The sequence below is a fragment of the Chelon labrosus genome (assembly GCF_963514085.1).
Source record: "Chelon labrosus genome assembly, chromosome: 3".
Taxonomy (NCBI): Eukaryota; Metazoa; Chordata; class Actinopteri; order Mugiliformes; family Mugilidae; genus Chelon; species Chelon labrosus.
In genome coordinates this window covers 12932513-12960244 of record NC_140339.1, presented here as the reverse complement: position 1 = coordinate 12960244, position 27732 = coordinate 12932513, and the positions used below count along the sequence as shown (strand labels likewise).

Sequence of the window (27732 nt, the reverse complement as noted above, 5' to 3'; positions counted from 1 at the left end):
AGGATCCCCGTGCGCATTGCAAATCAACTTTGTAGCAGACGTTTTCAGCACCTTTATATAGTGATTGACTGCAAATTCACGTCTCTCTCTGACATGGAGAAACTGGAAAGATCTGAAAAATGCACGATCAACATTCAACTTTGTGTCTTGCATGACTCGCACTAGCTAGTGATGTGAATACACTTACCGCCACTGTACGGAGCTGCAGATTCTGTAGAGGTGTGAGCTGAGTGGTTGACTGCAAACGACAACATTTAACTCCAGCTGCGTATTTCCAGAGTAATTTCGTGGAGAAATGCTGCATTGGACTGCGACAGGCTTTTTCTGTGGACCTGGTTCTGCTTAATGACACTGGCATGGTGATGTACGACATGACCACAAAAGCCCGGCTCCATTCCCCGACTCATTTCCACACATGGTTAATTCTTTCTTCCAGCTTCTGAGTGGCCAGTTTACTGGAGGCACTGAGGCCCTATTCCGTGGGGAGTTTGGACTGACTGATTACAGCAGAGCTGTTGGAGTCACACCACAGCTGAACAGACACTCTGTGGCTGGTTGTTTGTATGGTCCAGTAATTTAATCTGATGTGTGAGGGATTAGTCGGACAGTTAACTTTTTTTTTTCTTCTAGTGTTTTTAGGAAACCAAAGGTCAAGTAATTATTTCTTTGGCCTACATCTGACTTTTGTCAGAGTTTGACTGCAGTCGTCCACGGTTAGGAGCACCAGGCTGTTTTGCTGTTACCTGACTATGACTAGTTCAAAATTAGCAGTTCGTATTAAATCCATGAAAGCAAGACAGTTTCGTTTTTCTTATTTTTGGTTTTGGGAATTTCTTCTCTTTACAGGTACTCAGCAGGTGCAGGGCTAGAATATCTGCTGGAAGTCAAATTGAAATTTGCGACACAGAAAACAAAGTTTTGTCAAAGGAAGAAGAATCATAATCTCTGACTGATTCCAGATGAGAGATGATCTTAAGATCTTTAGTTTGTGGAGATGTTTTTTTTATTATTAATATTTTATAAAGACAGACACAGAAAACACAAACCTGGCACATGTGTTAGGGACCCTTTTGGTTGCGGTTGGCTTGTCTTGCCTCCACTGACCCAGTTCATTAGGTAGGTATTAGAGTAGAGGACAGTGCTATGTCTTTAAGTTTTTTCCTCTGTATTGGTTGAAAGACCCCATAATTAAATCCCTATGGCTACGCCAAACTAGCCAGTCGTCAGTATAGATAGGATGTTGGTAGACAATTCTTGTCGTGTTTGCCTGTCACAAGCGCAGAGTTGGAAGCCTGGCAAGTTATTGTACGGTCTTTTGATCTCACCGCTTTTGTGAGAATCCAGTTGCCTTACAAGGTGAGATCATAGCTTGAGATCTTTGGGTCCCTCTTAATAATTCCAATATCTAGAACTGGACTAAACGAGATCATGCTGAGGCTAGTGAACAGCCTGCCTGACTGGGGTCTTTCACATCAAACATGGAAGTGTGCATTGTTGGGCTTAAAAGAGAGACTTACACAAGCAATGACCCAATATAGTAACTAGGATTGTGAAGCTACTGACTTGGATTGGGATCCAAATTTAGAATATGCATGTAAGCAATACAGATACAGTATTTAACACTTTAACAGCACTATTTATATAGTGTCAAGAACAATTAAAATAGTCTTGAGATGTTTTGCAGAACCCAGATCCTGAAACTAGAGTCTATCTCTTGTTAATTTTATACACACTGGGTTTTGCTTTTGTTAAAAGCCCCCACAGTCAAACGCCGTGGCCGTCTGCCTTCTCTGCAGTGGAGTGACTAACCCAGAGCGCGGCGCCCAACTGCAGGCTCAGTGACAGCGGCGTTGGCATGGTAACTAGTAAGACGTGACAGCAGCGATGGCGGACGCTTCGTTGGAGAAAGCTCCTCAGTCAGCATTTTCCCTCCTCGTCCTGCTCTAACCTCCAGCGATGGGGAGCGCGTGGCGCACACACACACGGAGAGGAGGTGGCGGAGAGATTGAGGGGGCGAGAGGGTGCTTGTTTGCCGTTTGGGTAAACATTCATTTACCTCCAGCAGTCAAACGTGAAGTTAATCAGAGTGATTATGCGTCATAATCAGCGGCGTCTTGCGCGTCGTACTGTAGACGCGCTTCCTTCTCGACGCCATCTGGATATCCCTGCGCATCTGCATTCACACGCATACACTCTCGCACACGGTCTTGCTCATTAACATATATTAAACCACACTGCCATACTCGCACCATAATTTCTATAAGCACCAGTGCCTTCGTGCTGCAGAGGCCTGAGCTCAGCATCATTGCGCTGCTGCAGGGCATCAGGCAGACTTTCCTTATTATGAGCATTTCTCTTTTGTTATGAGCACACTAATCAATGTCTGAGTCAGTGAAAATGTTTTCTATTTTTATTTTTTTTAAGTATTTTTGCCAAGTCTGATGTGTAGATATAGAATCTGTGGTTAAAGATTACAGAAGCTAGTTATTAAACAGCAGTATTACCAACAATAAGATTTTCTTTAACTTTCAGTAAGGTGAGTAATCACGAAGTCAACCCAATTGTTCTTAAACAACCCACTGGAAAAAAACTCAAACGTCTTTGAACGCACCTTTAAACACAGTGAAGGAGCGACTCTCCGGTGATGTGATTCCTTGTCAGTAAAAGACAGCGTATTAATGTTTATATTTTTGTCTTTTCACCGTTTTCCATAGGAGAGGAGCTGAAGGGGAAGATCACTATACGTAAAAACAAGAAGGATCCTCGCTCGCTGCTGGTCACCTTTGACTTCCGAGACAGGAAGCAGACTTACAGCCTCTAATAACATTAACATTTATATGGTACATCCAACAAATGTATCTAACTTTTTTTTATTAGCAATTCATGTACAACTGCAACATGTGTAATAAAAAGAAAGGTTATGAGATTTCATCCTTGCGTGTTTCAATGCGAATGTGATTATTTAATCGAGGTCCGATTGTTTTTTAATTATGACATTCACGTTCATTCACAACTACACTTCCATTGCATCCTATACATCCTATTAAAACGACAGTCAAATCAGCTCATGGGAGTATTTAGATTTCTTTACTTTTTGTAACCTTTATTATGTTGTAGATTTAATCTTTAACTAATAAACTACATCTAGTAAACTAAATCAAAAGAGAAAACATATTTTGACAAGATAATAAGATTCAAGTACATGTAATTGCTTTCCTCTTTGGCAGCAATTACACTGGCAAGTCTTCTCAGGTGAGTCTCTATCTTTGTACATCTTCATGTGGGCTGGCCCACTCGAGGACTCATTCCCTTTTTTGTCTGCACTGTATACAGTGGTTCACTGCCCTGTCACCCCAGTTTCTGTTCCCATGTACTCTGCACAGGGTTTCCTCCCTGCTTTCATCCTTCCATAACATGATCCCGCCACCAGCACGCCTCGCCAGAGATGGGCTCGTGGCCCAGGTGATGAGCAGTGACCGGTGTTTGCCAGACTTAGTGCTTGGAGTACAGCCCGTAGAGAGGTTCATTTATTTTTTTCTCCTCGTGCTCTCATGAGTCCTTTACATATCGCTTGATAAACTCCAGTCACATCCGTCTTTAGCTCAGTGTAGCTTCTGTCTAGCTGCTCTGTCGTAAAGCCCTTATTGATGAAGTGGTGCTCAGGTTGTTCTCATTCTGGCACGTTCTCCCACCTCTACAGAGGACTCTTGAACTTCCTTTAGACTGTTTGTCTCCTGGTCACCTGACTGACCGAAGCCCTTCAACTGCAGGGACTGCTGTGATTGTCAGACCACACAAAGCTTTAGAAATAACACTTGTCTTGATCTATGCTTTGCCATATTCTATCTCCAGAGAGTCCCTTGGCTTGATTAGTGTCCTGACATGCAGTGTGAATGGTTGGACTTTAAAAAGACAGGTGTCTCTCTTTCTAAAATGTGCCCAATTACTGTAGATCTGCTTGTCAAGCAAGCATGATTAATGTAAAGGAACACAATTTGGAGCACAGCACAGCAAAAGGTCTGAATATCTTTGTGGAGGACAGATTTCACTTAAAAAAAAATAATAATAATTTCAAGTTGTTGTAGATTGATGGGCCACATACCTTCCATTTAAAATTAAATCTACATCACACAGTGCGCAAAAAGTTCCTTCTGAAGCAACTGACACTATTTAATCATTTACTTTAATAATGATAGGTTTGTTTAACCTTAGTGTTATTACACCTGCTGCCACCCAAACCCAGGCTTGCTGGGAGCGTTTAAGACCTCTCTCAATGTACACGCTTGCGTACAGCTTAAATAAATAAAAAAAAAAAAACTTGAGGAAGTGACTGCTCTTAAAGGGATTTAATGCTTTCGCCAAGTAGTCCTTCTTCTCATTGTCCCACTTTGAGCTGTGTGAGATCTTGCCAGGGGCATCATCCATCTTCCACGAGTTTACTGGGACAATGCAAAAATGAATTTAAGCTTTAAAAAGGCTGACTGAAGCCTCTTTACATACTTCATTGAACAGCTCTGCTTACAATTAAAGATTTTTTCTCCTTCCTTTTTTTTTTTTTTTTTTTGCCTGAGATGATGAATCCTAAACTCTGAGAAAGTGTAGTCATCTGTGAGGAGGAGGAGGAGGAGGAGGAGGAGGAGGAGGAGCAGACTGTGGGGCTGGCTGCCCGTCTTTATTGGTGATTTGACTCATCACGTCTTCTGATATATTTCTACTGCTTCTCTGTCCTCTCTGCCTTTATATTAATACAGTCCGGTCTGCTTGCTTTTAGAAGTTTAGTTGAAAGGAAACTATCCTCTGGCCTGTTACTCATATCTTATTTCTTGTCGACTCTTTAACCTTTTTGAATATTTCTTTTTCAACGTGAATAAGTTAAATTAACATTCAGACTTTATAAAGGCCTTGTTGAATTCCTTCAACACCACGCTGGCATTTTCAGAGTTATGTTAATACTTATTGGAGTGCCCCTTAACTGACAAGAATTTAAGTGGGAAATCTGGAAATATTTATCTAGTTTGAAAATCTTAAAAGCTTCTGACAGATCTGCCAGTTTCTATTATTACTTTTGTTAATAGATGCCTTTTAAACGCTTGTCGAATCTGGAAAAAATATTATTTATCGTTTGGGAAGTCCAAATGTTTGCAGAATTTTGCTTATCTTTACATATAGTTTCTTTTAGACAAGAATTCATTCATTTTTTTGGGTTGCTCCAAAAGGTAATACCTGAAAACATTGAAAATGTCACTAACAGTCATTATCACACTCCATTAACTGCTCCTTTCTGAGGCAGTTTCACAAACCATAGGTCGAACTTGGTAACTAGTAAAGTGCGCAGGCTCTGCCAGCAGAGCTGCTGCTGCTGCTGCTGATGAAGATGATGGTGATGGTGGTGGCAGTGGTGGTGGTGATAATGGGAGCCGTGCGCCTCGGGATGACCTCCGCTGAATCACTGCTTTCCAGGCGCTTGAAATGGATGCGGCTCCTTATCACTCAGGCGACAGAGGGAGTGATCAATTAATTACACCAGCTCGTGCAATTAACGAGCACGAGGAGACGCTCGGATCCCCCTCCGCGGCGCGCTCAGTCCATCTCCTCGATCAGGATTCAGACTGCTGCAGTTAAGAACCAAAACTCTGACCCCAGCGAGTCAGCAAACGCACAACAGAAGCGAGCCGGAGGCAAACGAATAAACAATACAACCGCTGTAGGGAGGTCAGCGGATGTTAATGGCCCTGTCATACGCGCTATGTTTGCGTTGCTGCATGCGTGTAGGTCCATGTAAACTGCGCTTAAACGGCTCAGGAGAATCAAACCGGGAAGTGCTGACAGTCGTGTGTGTGCGTGTGAGAGAGAGAGGGTGTGTGTGTCAGTCGGTGTGTTCAGCGGCCTCCGGAAGAGGAGCAGAAATCAATTATAATTATTCTCTGTTGACAATGTAATTAAACTCAAGGCGGCGGCTAATACACCCGCTCCAGTCCCTTATCTGGAACCGACGGAGATTTACAAGCGGAGGGAGCGCAGCATGCATAGCAAGCGAAGGGCCCCGAGTGGGACTCTGCGCGTCCTGGTGCCACCACCACTCTGAACCCAGCAGGAGGGGAGTGTCTGCCTCAGACCTCCTCGGCTGCCGTGTAATCGGAACACGCAAACAAGGTTTTACACTAAGAATTTGAGCGTGTTAATTTATTATAGAGCAGTTCTACAAGGTTGTTATTAATATGAGTTAATTAAGGCTTCAAAAAAGAGAGAAAAAATAAAAATTTAAACGTAGCCTGATGGTTATTATTCCATCCGCGTTCTTCTTATTCTTATTATCGTTTTAATTTTATCATTATTAATATTATTGGCCCACATACCAAGTAAACCGCATGGTTCCTTGGCAACCACTCACATCCAACTTTCTAGTTAGCCTAGTTTTCATTTCATCTGTGAGGAAGGAAGTATTCTGTTTTATTAAGGAGAATTATTTCCATGTTCCTGCAACAAACATGGAAATAAATGTGTGTGATTTGGCTTCAGTTCGTCCACTTTTCACTGTGGCATGGTCCGCTTTAAGGGCCTGAAGATACAGCTCATCGTGAACAAGTTACCCTAGACTGGCGGGATAAAAAGAGGACGCCTGTGCCTTTTTTTTTTTTTTTAGTTTGCACTACTCGTTTAAAGGGAGACTTGGAGGATGGTATGCGCAATGCAGTGCTCTAAAATCCCCCCCATTCCGCTGTCACTGCTTCCAGTGCAGGCTCCAGTGGTTGGCTCCGGTTCCTCACGACACACGTGGTTTAAAAAAAAAAAAAAAGTCCTGCTTCTTGCGTAAGACTTTAACAAATGAGTAGCTTCACAAAGACCTCGCCCACATTTTTAATGCTCGATCGATGCTCCGGTGACGTACAAAGGGACGTATAGAGCCTGGAGCGCGCTTGTGCGTAAAACTCTCCAAGTGGAAAAAACTATTTATAGTACAGACCAATTTTAACACATACTTTTTAAGATGTTTTTTTTTTTTTTTTTTTTTTTTAAACTTTCAGAACTTAACAAAATTAAAATGCTGTGTGTGTAATTGAGTGTAGCTAATACTAATTCACAACCCCACATTTGATGCAAAGTTAAAACCCTAAATAAACAGTTCTAAAACTAATGCACAGCGTCTAGTTTCAGTATTGTAGACGCCTACATCTCATAAAAGGAAAATAAGAAAGTTTCTATATAAAAATAAGACCTTTGTATTGCGACTGCAGTTGTATCTGTACCAGATTCCCCAACTCAGCAGAGTGCAAATCTTGTTTAGACTCATGTTCACTCTGATGCTTTAGATCCTCTCCAATAGTAACCTAAACCTGGAAATCTTTATCCCAAACCAGCTGCGTGTGTGTTAGTGTGTGTAAGCATCCTACACATCCCTAGAGACAAGTGTATTAATCAGCTTTGGAAGGGTACGTCCAGCGCTCACGCATGCAACGTGCGTAACCAGAACACACGATTCACGCGCGCACACACGCGCCCCCTTCGTCTTGGCTCCGGATGTCCCTTTAAAAATCCGAATCCAAGGCCAATGATTTATCAAACTCCTATTATCAAGAAAATGTCACGCGAAGGGCACCTTGCTCTGCACTGACGCAAACTCCGGTCTTTCCCACGGAGCTATAGAAAAGCTTTGCACTTGCTGCTTTTGCGCGGCCACGACCACTCCGCTTCCAGTCAGTCGTCTCTTCGCCTTTACAGCTGTTTCCAGCCTACCAACAGAGCTCTGCAAAAAAATGGTAAGTACCCTAAAACACATTTTTACCATTTCACCTGCAGTTTCTTCTGTCTTTTGTGTCTTATCTTTTGTTCTCATATTAATTTGACACTTTTTTGAAAAGCACGTTGGCACGTTGATTTACTTTCGCTGTCCGTGGTACTGAAATGCAGCGATGGCTTCTCATTAAAAAAACAAAAAAACTTTCTCCACTATTTACACACATTGGCACCAGTCATCCTGTTTTTTTTCCCCCTCATAAATACACCTATTCTGAGTAGTTTAAAAGTTTAAACGGGGAGGAGGTTTAATTTGAATCCATCTTCTTAATTTCAAAATTTTTCAAAACGAATCCTCGTGGTTCTTTCCTCCACTAATTAAGAACGCAACTAGACATTAATTTTTTTTTTTTTTTTTTTTTTTTTTTTTAAAGTTTGTTTTTTAAGAATCTGGAGGCTTTTCGGTTGCTTTGCCATCCCCTCCCCTTAAAGTTAAATTTTAGGGAGTCATTTGTAATTCCACCGCCCCGGGTCCGCTCGCTGCTGTAATGCCGGTGATCTTGCATGCCTGCGGGGAGAGCCGAGCCACCGAGAGACCCGCAGCAGCTTGTCTATTGCCCATAAAAATCAGTGGATGTGTGTGGCTGAATGACACGAGGGGGAAATGGGGCGTAAAATTAAAGAATCTTGCAGAAAGCGAGAACTGGAGAAGCAAAGCAACCCCCTCCCTCCAACACACACACACACACACACACACATACACCCACCAACACACCGGTAGACATTGTAGTGAACTATAGAGCAGCCAGAGCCAGGAAATACTGCAGAAAAACGTGGCAGAAAGACAATTGGACCCCTTTTTTAGTCCTAGAGCAGGGATGAGCTGCAGCAGCCGCACAGCTTCACGGTCTTTACCGTTCTGCTGATTTTTGTCTCGCCATTCTGTCACTCCCATGTTCCAGGATTTCTCTGACCAGAGAGACATGGCCAAACAACCGGCCAGCGCTCCCACCGGCTACATCCCGGCGCAGCAGCCCGACGGAGCTGCGGGACTTACAGCAAACAAACCGGACAACACTGCTGCGGCGTGCCCGACGCCCGCCCCTCACCATCACCCGGCGCCTCAGCCGCCACCCCCTTGCAACGAGAGCAAAACTTTTTGTCCCACGGAAAATAAACCGGGAGAACAGGACAGCAATAAAGCGTATGGGACGTTTAAAAGCACTCCGCCGGCGGTCCCCGGATCAGTGGCCGTCAACTCGGCCTTCAGGAAGGATTCCGTCGGTTCAGCCCGCGGGGGGTCCGCCCAGTACGGCGACCCGCTCCGGGCCACCACAGAGCAGAACAACGCCACGGGCAACTGGACGACTATGAGCCAGACCACCATCATACTGGGAACAGATGGGAACACGTCTGTTCAGCCTGGGACCCTGGCGGGGGTAAGTCAGTTAAATGAACCGTTTCCTTAACGGAGAGCGGAGCGGCTGGATGCAGGTGCGGTGTGGGTGTTTCCGTGAGTCGCTGATAAGAAGGCTGACTGGATTAACCCCGCTGCCTCCGACCAGGGAAGGTGCAAAACCCCTGGGAGCGTCATGTATACCTTTAGGAGATCAGTGCAGTTGACTGAGAGTGTGTGATATGGAGAACCTGTTCTGTTTAGAATACGTTTCCAGTCAGTGGTTTATGGTTGCGTTAAGGAGTGCATTTGTAGCTCGAAACAGTGGTTATATCTTGAAAGAAGCCAGACCCATGGTTCAGTAAGGGGATATTTATAAAAAAATAAAAATAAATGATTTACGAAAATGTATTATCTTAGGTGAAACAGGCCAATTATTTTCTTCCCTGTATTGACTGGGGCTTTATCCTTTTATTCCAGATTAACGTGACTATAAATTGTGCATTAAAGCCACGTGGATATAATCTGATATCCAAACCTCAGTCTGAATCTAGCCTGTACAGCAGCCCCGATCTCTGCCTCCCTTTTCTGTCTCTCTCTCTGCACCAACATGGTGTACAATCGAAACTTTCAAAACCGCTTATGTCAGCTAAATATCAGAGAAACAAAGCGGATATATTGTTGCATAATCGGTGGGATTAATTAATAGAGCAGCATCAGCCGTGAACCGTGTGTGATTATTTTATTTTTTTTAAGACTGAAACCTATTTCGTGTGATTTGCTTTGTTTGATTTTTGCTCACAGTTAAAAACGGGAACGAGGTTACCGACAAAGGTAATTGAATCAAACTCTCGCGGTATTTTTCTTTTTTGGTGTTCCCTGCTCCCGGCAGACGCACTTGGTATGGCCCAGATGCCCAGGTGTTATCTGATAGACCGCTCTGTATTACATGAGACTGCGGATTGTTTCCAATCCCTGCGAGGGCACCCCCCCACACCACACCACCCACACACATTCCCATGCATTGTGTTGTTTATGAATCTGCAGTCTGTTTTTATGAATCCACTCAGTGAGATCCTGCTGTGCCGCTGTAATTACGCGTTTTTGTTCTGCTGCTACTAGTGGGCCTTTAGCTTTCATTCCTATTTTAATCGTTTGAAATGTCTTGGCTGATTTCAATCGATGGTTGTTGCCAATAATGGGGCTCTAAGAGGAGCTGAGGTTGAGTTTTAAATGCAAGTTTGTCAATGGACAGATGGATGTCAAACGCATCTGTAATAACAGAAATAAAATAAAATACTTTTCGTATATTGCATCCAAAAGACTAAAGTTTTGTTGTGATAAACCTCGCAAAAAAAAGAAAGAAAAGACAGATCGAAGTGCATTTCCTAAAAAAGACCAGGCTGAGTGACTGCTCTGCTAAATGTTAAATTTTGAGTTTCACTTGGCACTGGAGGGGTTTTCTACTTTGGAGAATCAGTGAATGTGTCATTTTTTTTTTTCCACCTCTTAGGCTGTTGATGATGATGACGACGACGAGGGGGGAGATGAGAATAAGGCCAGGGGAAACTGGTCCAATAAACTGGATTTTATTCTGTCCATGGTTGGCTATGCGGTGGGGCTGGGAAACGTGTGGAGGTTTCCTTATCTTGCCTTCCAAAATGGTGGAGGTAAGAGTCCTGGGTCAATGGTTTTTATTTGCCGACACAAACGAAAAAGATCAGTTTCAGTAAATTGAATTTAAGTCACGCTTTGATTTATGTCCTATTAGGCCTGTAGTCAGGCGAGGGACGCTGTCACAAATCATGGATATGGTTCAGTATTTTCTGTAATGAAAACTGAAAAAAAAAAAGAAAGAAAAAGAAAGAAAGAAAAAAGAAATATTTAAGAAATAAAAGAAAAAAAAATATTATTATTATTATTATTATTATTAAAAACATAATAAATGGCTTCTATAAAATAAAATGATAAAAGTAAAAATACTACTACTAATAATAATACCAAAAAAATAAGATATTTATGAGTCGTTTAAATATAACACGTTATTCTCATTAATAATTATTAATAATAAGATACGTGCGTCTTTTTTTTCTTATTTTTTATGCTTATTTATTATTATTATATTTTCTTTTTTAGTTGAAATTTAGGTTTCCAGCTCTTGAACTGTTCTCTGTAGCCTCCTGTTTATTTCCCTTGCAGGCGCTTTTTTAATCCCCTACCTGACCATGTTGGGCATCGCCGGAATCCCAATCTTTTTGCTGGAGGTTTCCCTGGGCCAGTTTGCCAGCCAGGGCCCCGTGTCAGTTTGGAAATGCATCCCAGCTCTGCAAGGTAAACTGAAGCACGATAAAAAAGAAAAAGAAAAAAAAAAACACTGCAAGAAAATTCAAAAATAAAGGTCATTTCTTATCAACACGAGTTCTCCACTTCCCTTAAGAGTAATTTATATATTTCTCATATCTCATTTATTTATTTTAGGTTGCGGGATTGCCATGTTGATAATATCTGTCTTGATAGCCATATACTATAATATTATAATGTGCTGGACACTGTACTACCTGTTCGCTTCGTTGAAGGGCTCACTGCCATGGGCTAACTGTAGGAATGAGTGGAACACGGTGGAATGTAAGGACAAAGACATGCTGCTGTTAGGTAAGACGCGCACACCTTCACACAGACACACTGGCACGCACACGTACACTACAAGCACCTCTCTCCACAATGCGCAATGCGTCATGACTCCCTCAGCTGAGGTGTCCTGCAGTATAATGAATCCTGACCTGTGATCTCTGCGGTGTTTTCACCCACCCCAAAAAAACACTTAAAATGAAGAGCAGCTCATTTATCAGTTTGATCCATTTCCAGTGAGACAGGCCAAAGACATGGAAAGGAGGCCTCAGTGGGACAGGATACTCTTACAAAAAACTGTGTTTTAGTCTCTTCTTTATGGTATATCACTGCCATTTTACAGCAGTATATCATCGTGTAAAGCTGGAGTAGTCAGATTTGTTAACGAAACTTTAGATAAAATCGCGTTTTGGCAGTGAAAAAATGTGCAGGCAGTGGCACGGCGTCGATCTGCGTCGAATAAAAGCAAAAAATTGGCCTCATTTAGGGAAATATACGCTTTTAGCCATTGTGTGAAATCAGCACAAAAACTGCTTGCTTGACAAATTTACTGTACAGACCGAGCTGCTGCAGTGCTGCAGTGGGCCCGAGACTGACCCCTGCAGGCTGCTGCACGAACCACAGGCCCGCTCCACACTCGCGTCTCTCCATCTCCCTCTCTTTCATAAAACCTTGTCATTACAATTTCAGTAAAATACTTAGATTAATCGTGTAATCGATTAAATTCGTGCGTTTACATTTTCTGTATGCGCTTTTCATCCAAAGATTGAATCAGTTTTTAAATGGAGAGCACGCGCCCTAAAAAAATGAATAAAATGATATAAAGTGCATCCTCTATAATGCTGCAATGCTGTGTAAGAAAATCACATTAATAATGGTGCTTTAATAATTAAGGCCATGTTTTTTAAGTTAATTTTAAGTAGGATTTGTTCACCCCATTTAGTGACAGATAAAATCTGTCTTTCTCTGAATGTTTTTTAAATCATTTAAAAAAAACAACATTATATTATATTACATTTATCCAAAGCACATTTAAAAAAATGTTCATCATATAGTGCTCATGTTGGCAAAAGCAAAAAAGAGCTTTCTTATCTTTACAGTTTGTTATTAATATCCAGCTGTATGTGTAAAACAATGGAAATCTAATTCTAATACAACTGGTGTTCCACGCTGCAGCTTCCAGGTCTGTTCCTCCTGTCAGGCCTCTTTTCTGTAAATTAGATCCATCTGTTCGCTCCCACTTTGCTCTCGGTGTGCAAACCCAAGCAGACGGTAAGCTGAGTCCCGCACCAGCTCTGACATGTGTTGGTTTTCTGATTGGAACAGACACGTGCATCCTGCGGGACAGAAACATCACCTCCATCAAGAACTCCTCTTTCTGTCTGTCGGCAAACACTGTTGGAAACCTGACCAAGCTGCTAAACATGACTGTGGACAGCAACAAGACCTACGTGAGCCCCAGTGAGGAATACTTCAAGTGAGTGAATCTCCTGGCTGATGAGGGGCACTAAAGTAGAATTTAAATCTCATGGAAACCAAAACTAGACCAACAGTTTAGTTCACAGGTCCAAATAGAACAGATTTATTAAGATTAGAGATAAAATCTGATATTTCTCCTCTTCCCCTGCTTTTTATTTTTTTTTTTGCCTTCCAGGGCCCTTAAAACAGTGACATTTTGAAGTAACAAGTTTTGTTTTTGTTTTTCTTTTAAATTTGCCTGGTTGCTTTTGGCGGAGAAACACAAAACCAGTTGTCTTAAGCTTCTTAAGCTTTTTTTAAAGTTAAGAGCCACAATAACTCAACTTAATCCAAAAGAATGAGACTCAATCCTCTTAATGTTTGTATTCCATTTATTTATATTGGAAACAGGTTGAAATAATCTTACTACCACAGAAGACTCGGAAGACTTGATGATTAAATGACTTAAATTTCTAAATTGACAGTGCACACATATAATATTTTTCTGCATTGAATTCTGTTTGAGTTTTTTTTTTAAGTTTGTATCCAGGCTGAAATCTGCTCATACACCCGCAGGTACAATGTGTTGCACATTTCTAAAGGGATTGAATATCCTGGAGACATCCGCTGGCCTCTGGCAGGCTGTCTCTTCCTGGCCTGGATCATCGTCTACGCCTCTTTAGCCAAAGGAATCAAGTCATCAGGGAAGGTAAAAGAACACAACGACTACTCTTCTTATCTCTTTGAAGGGATGTTGGAAGTGGTGCAATTTTCTATCAGTACATTAAGCTTAAGAGAGAGAAAAGGCGCCACCTAGTGATGAAATGTGTGACATACAAGAACTGAGACCTGTCCTCCTCTGCAGGGAAATCCTCACGTTCTGATAGTTGGGCCTACCTCGCATGCATCTCAATGGAAAATGCACATTTTCACATTCTCAAAGTCTAGTGAAACGCAAACTAAAAGTCAAAAAACAAAAAACAAAAACGAAGTTTTTGAGTTTTTGCCTTTCCATATAAAGTTATTTGTAGGTTTGTGTACTTAAAAATCTATTTTGAATCTTCATTGAAAAGAAGGCTGAGCTCTACTGATACTGCTAAAATGCAAAATTAAGCAATTAAATGACTTTACTTTTTAGGGTGCTTTAAAAAAGCACTGGAGAAGATTTCACTGTGTCTGAATAGTGCAACACCTTCTTGGGGTAGATTGTGGGGTTTGCTACTAGACATTCAGTACGTGCTGCCAGGAACACACATACATTTTATATTTTCTTGATATAAGATAAGATAAGATAAGATGTACTGAGCCCAAAAAGATAAAATCTTACCTTATATTATATTATCTTTTAAATATAGCAGTTATTTTTCATCGGATTAATTGGATAGTTTTCTCTTCATTCCTGTAAAGATAATGTGCAGAAATTATAATCAAAGGCAACCAGTATTGAGCCAACAGAGACAGAATTCTTGTATTGTGCTGCCCTCTAGTGGAGGTAACGATGACATGCAACGCACCAAGCGCTGTCGCGTCCTCGGTCTCATTAAAACTGAGTAACGTTTTCCCAATATAAAGATTGTGTCTTAAAAAGACTATAACACCAAATGTTCACATGGTTCACATAAAAAGGGAGCAATATAAAAAGTAAACATACCATAAATGTTAAAAACCTTATTGTGATCGTTTTTGTGTTGCCCTGTCTCATTCTGCCTTATCTCCTCACCTGTCTGGCCAGGTGGTTTATTTCACAGCCACGTTCCCCTACGTGGTGCTGGTCATCCTTCTGATCAGAGGAGTGACCCTCCCCGGTGCCGGAGACGGCATCCTTTACTTTATCACGCCAAAATGGGAGAAGCTTAATGATGCAAAGGTACATCACTTCCGTCAAAAGTAATATGCAAACAGCAGAAAGCTTTCCAGTTGTCCTTCCTCCTTAACCTGCAGCTCCTCTTCCGTTCCTCAGGTGTGGAAAGACGCAGCCACTCAGATCTTCTTCTCTCTGTCGGCTGCTTGGGGAGGCCTCATCACTCTGTCCTCTTACAATAAGTTCCACAATAATTGCTACAGGTAAACACTCAAAAGGTAAACTATGCTTCTGGCAGACAAATTCAAACTGTCACCACAGATGCATGACTCTGTGTCTGTATGTCTGATAGAAATGTCAATAATAAATGTCACTCTTCGCAGCCAGCTGTTCAGTGTTTCTTTCATTTTCTTTCCTCGCAAACGTTTTAAATCACAGACATTCAGATATTTTTATTTCATGCAAACAGTATTTGAATGTTTGCCTGAACAAATACCCTCAGAAAAGCAGACATTAAATGAAAATACAATTTGTCACACACTTGACTCACTTTGCTTTCTTCTTAGCGTATATAAAAGCTTGATCTTGATTTTGTCCTCTGTGTCGGAGATGTGTTGATTGAACTCCAGCCTTTTGTAGTTTTGTTAAAATACTTTGCACTACAATATGTACATTAATATGAGAAACATTTTGCAACATAACTGATCATCTCTAAAAGCCTAACACCTTCCAGAGCCTATTTACAGACATGTTTAATCCTGCCACCAGAGGGCACTGTTGGATCTCTAATCTGTGTGTATGCAAGACTCACATTCTAGCATTAGATGTTTTAAATACTGCAATACTCTTCTAATGTCATCATAAAAAACCCTAACATTTAGCCACTGTCTTTCTTCTTTCCTTCTTCTTCCTTGCAGGGACACTATTATAGTGACTTGTACAAACAGTGCCACCAGTATATTTGCTGGGTTTGTCATCTTCTCGGTCATTGGTTTCATGGCACATGAGCTGAAGGTGCCGATAGAAAAGGTGGCGGACGAAGGTAGGAGGTCACTGAAACACACAAGAACAACTGCTGTGGAGACGATGTGTGTGCCTCTCTTTACTTTTTCTATGTATGTGTTTGTGTGTCTCAGGCCCAGGCATAGCGTTTGTGGTGTATCCAGAGGCTCTAACCAGACTTCCCCTGTCTCCTTTCTGGGCAATCATCTTCTTCCTTATGCTCCTGACTCTTGGCCTGGATACCATGGTAACCACTGCTCCTTTGTAAATACTAATAAAATACACATTTAATCAAATGGAATTACTGTGATTCCCCTAAGGAAACAACAAACAGAACAGGGTGGAAGTTGTTAGAAGGTGTTTTTATGGATTATGTTTTTTTTATTTTATTTTTTTATGGAGCTGCTTCCAGACTTTCGTCTATGCTAGGCTGAACTACAGGATCTGCATCTGCAGTGCACACACAGACATAAAAGTGATTTCAATCTTCTCCTGCATATTGACAAGACGAGAAAACCCACCCGCTTTCCTAAAATATTTACTTTTTGGCCACTAGGGGGCAGAATAAACCCTTAAACCTTTATTAACCTAAATCCACATTCACTCATCAAGCAGAGGACCATTACCCTCTTATTAAAATCACATTTCAGTTTAGCTTTCACTCACCTTTTAGCTCCTAGACTCAGACTCTTGCTGTTACAAGTTTTGCGAAAACATCTGCCTGGTCCTGTGGAAAGTGAGGATGATGAAAGGGTCATGATAACAAAAAAGTAAACTAACAGAGGACTCTACTAAACTACCGTGTTTGTTGATAATCTGGCCCTGTTCAGACCAGGTGCCAACATGTATCCTGAGTCACCCAGTCGCAACCGGCCAGCTTTAAGTACGTGTGTTCACATGCATCTTGAACCACTGCTCTTTATGTAAATCAACCTACACATCATTAGGGGAGAATATTGTACAGCTGCTGTCTCCAGTGGGTCGCTACCTGAGTTAACAGCTACAAGGTGAAGATATTTTAAAAAGATTCCTTACTAATAAATACACTGATCAGACATAACATTATGATCACTGACAGGAGAAGTAAATAACATTGACCATCTTGTGACAATACAATGTTCTGCTGGGAAACTGTTGGACCTGGCATTCATGTGGATGTTACTTAGACATGTACCACCCACCTAGACCAGACCAGGCACTCCCACCCCATAGCAATGACACTCCTTGATGGCAGCAGCCATCCCCAGCAGGATGCGGCCTGACACAGGCACACACACACAACACCTGGCCTCCAAATTCACTAGATCCCGAACTGATCAAGTATCTGTGGGATGATCCACAGAGGCCCCTCCCTTCAACCCATAGGACCCAAAGTCCCCCACTAACAACACTGTGTTACCAGACACCACAGGACACCCTCAGAAGGCCCATGTCCATTCTCTGATGAGTCACAACATGAGTTTCGGAGGAACAAGGGAGACCTACACAATATTAGGAAGGTGGTCATAAAGTTATGCCTAATCGGTGTACATTAGTAGGTTTAGTAAGATGCAAAATCTCTTATGCAAGAAGATGTCAGCTGAGCAAGGTGTACCAGCCCTGAACAGGACCTGTACGTTTGTCTCAGCAAACACCTTTTACATTAGGCTTATATAAGTAATGCTCCAAGGATAGCGCGTTTTGTTTAAGGACTAAGACTAGCCTTAGATACACCAAGCGTAACAGAATGAGCATAGACAGTGAATTCATACGGTTTGTATTTCTAAAATAACAGAAATTCGGTTATTTAGTTAATTTTCTGTTCTGTTGTGGCTGCGACAGCGTCTGTGTTTTTGTTGGCGAAGATCTCTTAGTTTCCAGCAGCATCACCGTCTCATCACAGACTTTTGTTTTCTCTGAGGTAAACACTCAACTTTAGTAGCGCCATCAAGCAATGTATAAACACTGCACATTGACCCAATTAACATAATTGCTATGCATGCCACCTGCTGGGACTGATTTCTGCTGAAGTGCTGCAGCTCTCCAGGTACTTGAGCAGAGGGGGGCCCGTCTGATTAGAGTGATTGAAACTAAAGTTTCGGAACAACAACACTAAAGTAAATCTAATAATGAAAGTCCATTATGTTTGATATTCAAAGACATCATGTTAGTCCATGGATGATCGTTTTGGACTATTTTTTTTTTTTTGACATTTTATAGACTCAGCAATCACAGATGTAACGCAGAGATGAATCATTAGTGAACAGCCACAATTTGCATATATAGAGTCCTGAATGTGCCATCATTAATATATTTATCTTGATAAGTTATTATAAATTAATAGATAGTATTTGCATTTAAATAATGCACTTAAAAGTCATGTTTTTAAATGAACCCATTCCATTTACTAATTAATGGTTCTATGTCTTTATTCTTTTCTTAAATTATTGATGAATTACTGCATTTTAAAAGGAATTTACAATAAGAAAAACATTTAAAATTTGATTTATCTTTTGCTTTAGTTACTTGTCTTTACCCACCTCACAGTTAATTTATCTGCTTTAACATTTGTCATTTATCTTTTGAAATATTTTAAATTGAAACTAAAATACCCTGAAATGCAAAAAATATACAGAAGCAGTAAATATTTCTGTCAAGATCCAAATGCAAGACAAGAATCGTAAAAGAAAAAACAAACGTATGAAGAAAAATATATTGGATTTAAATTGAAATAACGATGCACTTATAATAATGTGTAGTATAAATGGTTATTTGGAGGAAGAGACTTTTATTGTCAAAAACAAACAAACGAGAGGGTTCAGGAGAGGGCGGAGACCAAACTGGAGTAAAAAATAACTGTTGGACTGAGATGCATTGAAGTCCCATAAACCTGACTGAGGTTGAGCTGGATTTTTTTTTTTGCTGATTCATTTTCCATATATTATGTCAGTGGAAAGGGGAATAGCACTAGCATATCATAACAAAATATTGGTGAAATGAACGAGTTTCGTAGCAGATAATGCGTTATTTAGAGGCTGCGTTTCGATGCCCCAGTCAATCCCACTATATGGATATACGCAGATTTAAATATCGTCCGAACGATTCCAAATGACACCAAAGTTATATGGGTGAGTAAACGATCGGATTTTATGCCAGAAATAAGGTCCAGGTCCCCTTTAAATTCAGTAGAAGAAGATGATCAAGATGGAGCCACGTGTTCAGCGTCGCAACCCACATACATTCCAGCTTCATTCATCTTTCCAAAAACTGGTTGTTTTGCTAGCTCCACACTTCTGTCCCTCCTGGTAACTTGGCATATCACCTGATTTTTACCCCACTTGGGGCAAACATGCTCAGAAAGAATGGATCAGATCAAGTGTTTACGTGGTCATTAGGAGCTAATATTGTCCTATCTATCGGATAATCAAAGGTATGCACTCCTCTCAGTTCGATTGGAAATTCCTTCTGCTCAGGGCAGTCTGTTCTGATTGAGAGGCTTGCATGCAATTATATTCTTATATTCTTATATTCTGATCACCACTACACTTCTAGCCTACAAAAATAATTGTATCAGTTACAGCACTGATTCTTTCTGTTGTAACAAACAACAGAGAGCAAACAAGGACGTTTCATGAAGTCCAGGTGAGATCCTGAGCAAACAATTCCAGGCAAAATACACCGGCTCCTTCAAGTGCGTCGTGACGCTCCTGGGCCGAGCAGAGGAGCAGAGGGCACAGCGGCGCGTTAAGACACGAGTCAACACCACCGGCAAATGATGATGTTACTTTGGCTTGGCAGCAGCAGCTCAGAAGAGAGGGTTGGTGGCTTTGTTGTAGAAAGCAGGTCGGCGGTAATAGGCTTGGGATGTTGACGGGAAATTAGTTCTGGGAGCTCAGGAGGAAGGAGAGGAGCGGAGACGTGGCAGATAGCTCAGTACCAGAGCGTTCCTTCGGTATTCTCGTGCATACGCTAAACGGCCCTCTCTCAGTTTGCCCGTTTACATATTCATCCCCTGCTCTCCTCTGGGTTCTGAACTCCTTTTACCATCATGTTACATTTGCTGTTCTCCAGACAGACAGACTCCACCTGTCAGGTCGCTCCATTGTAAACTACATTCCTCATACTTATTTGTTTTCAAATCTCCTGCTCGCAGTTGGAACAATGTTCCTTATTTGTTTTGAGAGTAAATGAAATTATGGTAAAATGTGTTTATTGGATGAACTGAAGACAAATGCTGAATGCTGAGGTTTTGACAGCAGCAGCTGCTCCGATTCAAATGAGGAGAATTTGCTGACTGCAGGCTTTCGTTTGAAATGTTTCTTCAATCTGGCACGAGCGGAGGGGGTTTTTAGTAACTCAACTGTTTTCAAGAATTAGCCTGAAGCTGCCTTTATCTATTTGAGGAACAGGATTATTTTAATCTCAGATCTGATTAAACAGGACAACACTGACTTCTCCTCTTCACCCCTTCTTCTCTGCTATACTTTCACATTTCCCCCTTTGTTCTCCCACTCATTTCTATCCCAGTTCGCCACCATTGAGACCATCGTAACCTCCGTGTCAGACGAGTTCCCCAAATACTTGAGGAAACACAAGCCGCTCTTCACCCTGGTCTGCTGCATGGCCTTCTTCATCCTGGGATTTCCCATGATCACGGAGGTATGACAAAAACACCAAAAAAGGCACAGCGTTCACGACTGATACCACAACACAAAGACAGCGGGGAATTCTCCTCCCACCCCGCGACACTTTGAGAATAAGCTGACAGTTTTTTTTTTTTCCTGCATGTAAAGCAAAGTCATGGTCTTCGGAGGACTGGCTCAGTGATTGGAACAATAGGCTGAGTCTTATTAAAATCCCCTCCGACAGCTTCACAGGGCAAAAGCCTAAAGTCGGATTCATACTTCTCATTTCTTATGATTCGGTACACGTTGGTGAGAACAACACGACGGTGGGTAATCACAGGTGAAATAAGGTGAGGGATGAGATGAGCCTGAGTTCAATTTGTAATATTTTTCTTTGTGTGTGTGTTTGTCACAGAGTGGGATGTACATGCTGCAGTTGGTGGACACGTTCGCAGCCTCCTATTCTTTGGTCATCATCGCAATCTTTGAGTTGGTGGGAATTTCCTACCTCTACGGTGAGTAAACAGATGTGTCTCTTGAGCTTTGACCGAACAAGACAGAGAGCTGGTAGTGGCCATGAGAGGCTGCAATGTGAGATACGTCCCACAGTAAGGGAATAAGCGAAGACAAGATTGTCCGGGGGTTTTAAGTTATTTCTTTATTTCTCTGGAGAGTACGAATGTACTTTTTTGTATTGTGCTCAAGCTACAGGAGAGATCAACTTCATCATTAGCTGGAAAGAAACAGGATTTGCAGTTCAACTTAAAGGCCCCGTGAAGTTACCAGTCGAGGGTTGTTTGTTTCTGCATATTAATCAGGTTCCTGTAAAAACAGAGCTTGGGAGGTCGCCCTGTCACGAATAGTCCCGTCTCTGATTGGTCAGATCAGATGGTCTGAGCAAGGAAATATGCTTGGAGAGAGAGAAAGTGTTTAATTGTATGCCAAATTAGCATATGCCCCTTAGTGCAGGATGAGTCATCGACATTTTTAAATCAAAAAAAAAGAAAAGAAATGTTATGAAAAACACTGGTGACATACATTCACTTGCCATTTCATTTACGAAAAGGGATGCATTCTGGGATGGGATGCAAGGCTGTTATAAATTTTGGTTTATGTTGAAGCCGGGTAAGAAATGCGGTGGTAATTCAACTGTATGATCGATTTTGGAGGATGTAGTTTGTGGTGTTTTTAAACTGGACTGAATTAAACACATAAGATTTCAGGTATTTAGCCTAACTTAGCCCCACTGACTAAAATGCTGTCCGCACAACCACATACAATTCAATGGTACTGCAAACCACGTCCTCCGAAAAGAAAACACAATCGAATGCACATCAGCTCTCAGTTACTTTAGACAAATGCTGAATACCATAACCTCCATGAAGCTAAGATTTAGTGCAGGACTGTTGTATTAGAATGCATTCATTTTCTCTGGTGTACCTAATGAACTGGCAAATACAATATTTAAGCATTTGATTTGATTCAGTGAGTTAATTTAAATTAAATGAGTTAATTAAGACGGGTAATGAGAGAAATGCAGTGATTGCACAGAAACAAAATCATACCATGATTATATACACAAGCTTTTACAGTTTTTCTCAGTTGCTAAAACACTAAAATCCATTGGCTGAAGAACATTCTCAGTTGCTTGAACTCATTAAGCTAACTGTTCAGTCTGTTGTCAATACCTTAAACCATTTCACATGGTTTAGCAAAACTCTAAACACATTCTCATTCTTAAAACACATTCTGCACTCTAATACACATGTCATCCATACTGGTAAACACAAGTGGCAACAATTACATATAAAGAGAGCAGAAATGTCATTGATTGAACACAGTCAGTCAAAACTGATTTCACTTGTTTCAAATGATGTGACAACCAATATAAGCCAGTTCAGAGAGCAAACAGGTTGTTGAAGGTGGGAAAATATTGCATGTGATGTCGATGAAGTGCTCTGGCCTGACCCAGCCCAAAGACAAGAAGAAGCCTATTGATCACATGTTTAGTCCTTTGATTTTTGTCACTTTCATATACTGTAGCACAGTGCATTGTAGGCTGTATATGGTACAATAAACAAATTGTATGGCCCTGAACATTGTGCTTTCCATTTGTTTTCAGTACTGACTGCTCAATAGATTTCGACTGGTTACAGGTTCATATCATCAAAGAACAAGAATTACAGTATCACAGAGAGAAAGTTTTTGAGATGCAGGGTGCAGCACTGTAAAAATAAGGGTACAAGAAGGAAGAAGAACAAAAAAAAAATAAATACAAAGAGCAAAACACAGTAATTTCTGATCAATTTTGAGCTTTTTGTATAATGACAGAAACATATGAAATTTGTTTTGAGATTAAAAATGTACTTCTCCCTGAGAACTATATGTTTTGAACAATGTGTTTTCTATTTTTTGGTGTATTGTTTACTGACTGCTTGATAGTGTATGTAATTTTGAGCAATTTGTTTATTATTTGAGAGCAGTGTTTGATTTTGAGCACAGGTAAAACTGTTTTGAGGCCAAAGTTTCATTTTGGGCACAGGTAAAACTGTTTTGAGGGGAAAGTTTGATTTTGCAAGAGGAGTCAGAGGTTTTGTAAATCGTGCTTGAAGCTGAGGTTTTGTGTTTAAGGTTTTGAGAAAATGGAGCAAGGTTTCAGAAATTGTGTTTTAGCAATTGAGAAAAACTGTAATTCATCTTTCCATTGGTTTCCTATGTGCAAGTGCAATTTTTGGCCTGATGGTGGCACTGGAGGTATCATCATGACTACCTTTTCCGGAATGATTTTCTGGGTATCAGTCAACTAATTTCAAGGAATGTGGCAAAAAAAACTACTGGAAACCTTTAAACAGACACCACTCCTTTGCATGATAAATAACTTGTGTAATTTCTCTGACTTCACAAAGCTCTCACAGGAGACATTACAGAACCGCTTTCACAGGCAGGGCTGAGGTGTAATTAAGGTAAAATCGCATTAATGGTGCAGTATTATTGACACTGAAACAAAAGCGGTTCGGATATTTTAACTTTGCTTTGTGCATAAAGTGGATTCGATTATTCTGGACAGTAATTCTCACTTGTTGTTCCAGCTTTGGCCACCAGGGGTCTCTGTTGTAATGTGTAAGTCGCACATGCAGGCTGTGAGCTCAGGTGTGTGTCGGGAGGCTGTTAGCAAGAAGCAAAGCAAACGGCTCTCCTCCAGTTTGTCGGGGCATCAGTGCAGGTGACATATTGAAATGATTGTGTAACTCTGGCCTCTTCATGCCACTCACTGTTATCCATCAATAAAGGCAGACGGATGAGGCCATCTGCTCCCTCACTTTTTCCCAGGGACGACAGAAACTGATACTCCCTCCCTCTCATACACACACACTCTCACATACTCATAAGGATGGATTGAATTTGCTGATCCCTTTTATAAAGGACCTTATTAAACCCGGGTCACTCTCTGTCTCCTCTTTCTGACTTTCTCCCATTTCTCTTATTTTATTTTATTTCTCCTTTTTCTTTTCTTCCTTTGCAGGTCTGCAGAGGTTTTGCGAGGACATTGAAATGATGATTGGTTTCCAGCCAAACCGATTCTGGAGGGTGTGCTGGGCCTTTGTGACTCCGACCATTCTGACGGTATGTTTGTTTTTTGCTCGTCTAATTCTCTTTTCCCGTGCGCGGACGTGCACGGACACGTGTGCAGCTTAAAATGTTTCCATTTCCGCTGCTTCCTTCCATGTTCATTGATTTGCAATTGGAAAGGAACGGAGGAGAAATTGCTCCTGTTACGCCAGAATCGAAAATGATTTCTTCTCTCCTATTCCTGTCATGTCACCAGTTCTCAAGTTGTTTGCGTTTTTTTTAGAAAGTAACTGGTAAATTCTGTGTGCTACATCAGCTCATCTGCCTCAAACACATGTATATGTATATATATATATATATATATATATATATATATGTATATGTACATACATATGTTTCCAGAGAACACATTTTCTGTAAAGTGGTTATTCATGTGTCACTTTCTGTGTCGGAGATGTTAAAAATTCCAGTGCGCCGGGTTAAGCAGCAGGTCAGAGCTGGACACTGGCCAGCATTAATGTTAGTGATTGTAATGGAACCACTGTACCTCTAAAGCAGAGGCGACGATGACAAATGGAGCAGCAGTCAGGCCGGCTGGTCATCCCGCTGCTCTCAAGGGAGATCAGATTTCCTCGGGGAGTTCATTGATGCACAACCCCTAGCAAATCCATTTCTGTCTGCCTTCCTTTTTTTTCTTTCTTCCTCTGTTTGTGTTCCTTTGTGTGTCCCCTTATTCTAATCCCCTTCAGCTAAATTTGCTTTATAGATTTGTTTCTAATCTGCACCTTTTTTTTGTAATCGCTGCACATACATAAAACAGAACGTCTCGTTTTCACTGTCATCCATCCTGTTTATTATGTGCAACAGTAAACACGGCTTTAGCGCTGTGTCCCGAGTTCAGTGCAGTTAATTAGAAAGACTGTCCAGTCCTCGCTAGTGCCGGAAATCATTATGAACATCAGCAACAGCTGTCTAAAAAGGACACATGATGGATATGATATTTTATGATTTGCACTTGGTCTTATTCATTGTTTTTTATTCTGCAGAACAGGAAAGCCATTAAGTAATACATCACTTCTGAAGTAATCACTCTGCTTTTATATTTCTACATCACAATAGATCCAGATAAATTTTTAGAGGGATTTGTTTGCTTGAAGGATTGCAGCTTTTTTTATATGATCAGTTAGTATTACGCAGCTTCATAAAAGAAAAATATGAAAACTCACTTGTTATTAAAAACAGAATAAAGAGAGAGAAATGTAGGGCATCTGGAAACACCAACTGTTGATACCTCTATCACGCATTTTTATGTATCAAATCTCCATGTATGTAAATATATGTATGAGATGCGTGGAGTTGCAATACAACTTGCAGACTCTTACATCGACTGGGAAAGCCAGCATGCGTATTTCAAAAGTGAAATATCAAAGTTGGATTCCGCAGGTGGAGGCCATCTTGTTTTTTGACCTCCTGCTAAATAAAATGTTTCTGTGGGAAGAAACGACCATAAAGGATGTGAACGTTTTCAGAGGTTCTCCAATGGAAAACAGTGTTTTTTTAATTAAAAATATTCTATTTACGTGTCGAATTACCTGCAGCTAAAATTGCAAAAGATTAGCTTTGGTATATTTCTCTGCAACAACGTGTGATCAGTGTTGATACTCGTGGAGCCGACCAGTCTATTAAAGCAGAAGCTGAAGTTCTTTGACAAGTCACATTTAATTTCCATTTCCCGGATTCTGTGTTGTGTGCAGGGCATCCTCGGACTGAGTCTGTACCAGTGGAAAGTGATGACATATGAGGACTACACCTACCCCACCTGGTCCATGGTTATGGGCTGGCTCATGGTCACCTGCTCTGTAATCTGGATTCCCATCATGTTCTTCATTAAGATGTACCTGGCCCCCGGCACCTTAATGGAGGTAATAATTGAGATGAGGCCGTGCCGAGACGTCGTCACGTATATTTTGTTTTTGCCTCACATGCTGTCCCACATCCTCACACGCGCACATGCACCGTCTGAGAAATCAATAGCCCCGTCCCTTGCTCATTAGCAGGGAGAGCGCAAGCTGTGGGCTGGGTATCAATTGGAGCATTTTTTCCGGGAGTCTGGCGGGTCCCTTTTTAATGCTTTGATTAATGGGTGATGATGATCGCGGCTTTCTGTCCCGACATCTTTGTTTCCGCGGCATCTCTGACAGCAGCCCCAGTCAACCAAGATTTAAATTTCTCCGCTTTCCTTGACTGTAATTAATGTGTAATCATCAGAGCTTTTACTCACACGTCAGGGCAATATTCTGCGGTACTGCTGCAAAACAACTTCAAACACCAGACATGTTTTGATGATGTTTAACAAGCAAAAGGGATAGACGAACAACTTTATTTAAATGTGAGGTTTTTATAGTATATCAGAATTTACAGGTTCATAAGAGTAGACATTACCTAATAAGAAATTACAATTTGCTAATGTAAGGACAGAAGGCAAGAGAACCTGTGCTCTGGGCCACAAATAATGGACGCCTCACTAGCCTTGCTACACTTATGAGCATATTTGAAATTTGAGGTCAAGCCTCCTGTAAAGATACACAAGGAGCTTAGGGAGGAGCACTTCTATCAATCTATCGATCCATCCATTGATATTTTATTAATCTTGCAAATGCAAAAATTTGAAGAAGGGTATGTATATTTAAAGAGCCTTCATCCTTTCTAGACTAAAGTTTACAGGATTTTGCACACGCATACACAAAAATGAGTTGTTACCATCCATGGATTCATTACAGTAAGTGAATTCAGTAGTTTCTTCTGTGATGTTTTGTAACTTCTTCTCGTTCTTTTATTTTTCCTTTTAGCAATTCCAGTGTAGTTTTTTTTTGGTTTTCGTCTTTCCAACTGTTTCATTTTACTACAGACACGACAGCATGGCTAGCTATCGTTTACGGTAACTTCATTGCTTCAACCCTGCTCCACCTGTAAAAACCTGCTACTCTTTCTTCTTTTCCTGCAGCGTCTGAAGTTGGTCTGCTCCCCTCAGCCCGACTGGGGACCTTTCCTGATGAAGCACCGTGGAGAACGCTACAAGAACATGATCGACCCACTGGGAACCAACTCTTTGGGCCTCAAACTGCCCCCCAAGGACTTCCAGCTTGGTTCCTACCAGTAGCAGCCGCCCTGGCATCACCACTTCCAACCTCTGCAGGAAGCACTGGAAGTGGGGGGGTGGGGTTTAGCTTCCAGGCCAACTCCTCCTTCCTCCTCCTCCTCCTCCTCCTTCTCTTTCTCCTGCTCCCTTTTTCATCTTCCCTGCTTCCTGTCCTTCTCCCTTTAGCATGGATGTGGAAAAAAAAGCCTCCCTTTCCCCTTCCTTTATTCTTCACCATTTCCTCTCTTCTCTCGGGGAGGAGTGGCCGCCTAAGTGGAGTCTACTCTTCCGCTGCTGCTTCGTACTCGTACTAATGGGCTATCATTGCCTCCCACACATGACCGCTGATTACTCCAGAACCCTTCCCAGGGATCTTTATTCCAAGAGAAAAATTGTGTCA

General features: G+C 41.3%; 2 protein-coding genes across 2 annotated transcripts in view; both read left to right on the top strand.

The window, feature by feature from the left end:
• The window catches only part of prmt3 (protein arginine methyltransferase 3), a 54707-nt gene extending 51788 nt beyond the window's left edge, over nt 1-2919 (top strand). The window contains exon 16 of the mRNA XM_084574921.1: nt 2715-2919. Within this exon, the coding sequence (XP_084431047.1) occupies nt 2715-2821 (107 nt within the window). The 3' untranslated portion in view covers nt 2822-2919. The remainder of the gene's footprint in view (nt 1-2714) is intronic.
• A 5768-nt stretch (nt 2920-8687) lies between these two features.
• Nucleotides 8688-27353, top strand: slc6a5 (solute carrier family 6 member 5; the record flags this gene model as incomplete). Its single annotated transcript, XM_084574641.1, has 15 exons — nt 8688-9173; nt 10644-10800; nt 11330-11461; nt 11609-11782; nt 13085-13235; nt 13793-13925; nt 14949-15083; nt 15177-15280; nt 15935-16059; nt 16154-16266; nt 20526-20657; nt 21039-21138; nt 24147-24247; nt 25948-26115; nt 27198-27353. 15 exons carry the CDS (start codon nt 8688-8690, stop codon nt 27351-27353), a joined length of 2367 nt encoding a protein of 788 aa, XP_084430767.1.
• Nucleotides 27354-27732: the final 379 nt, after the last annotated feature.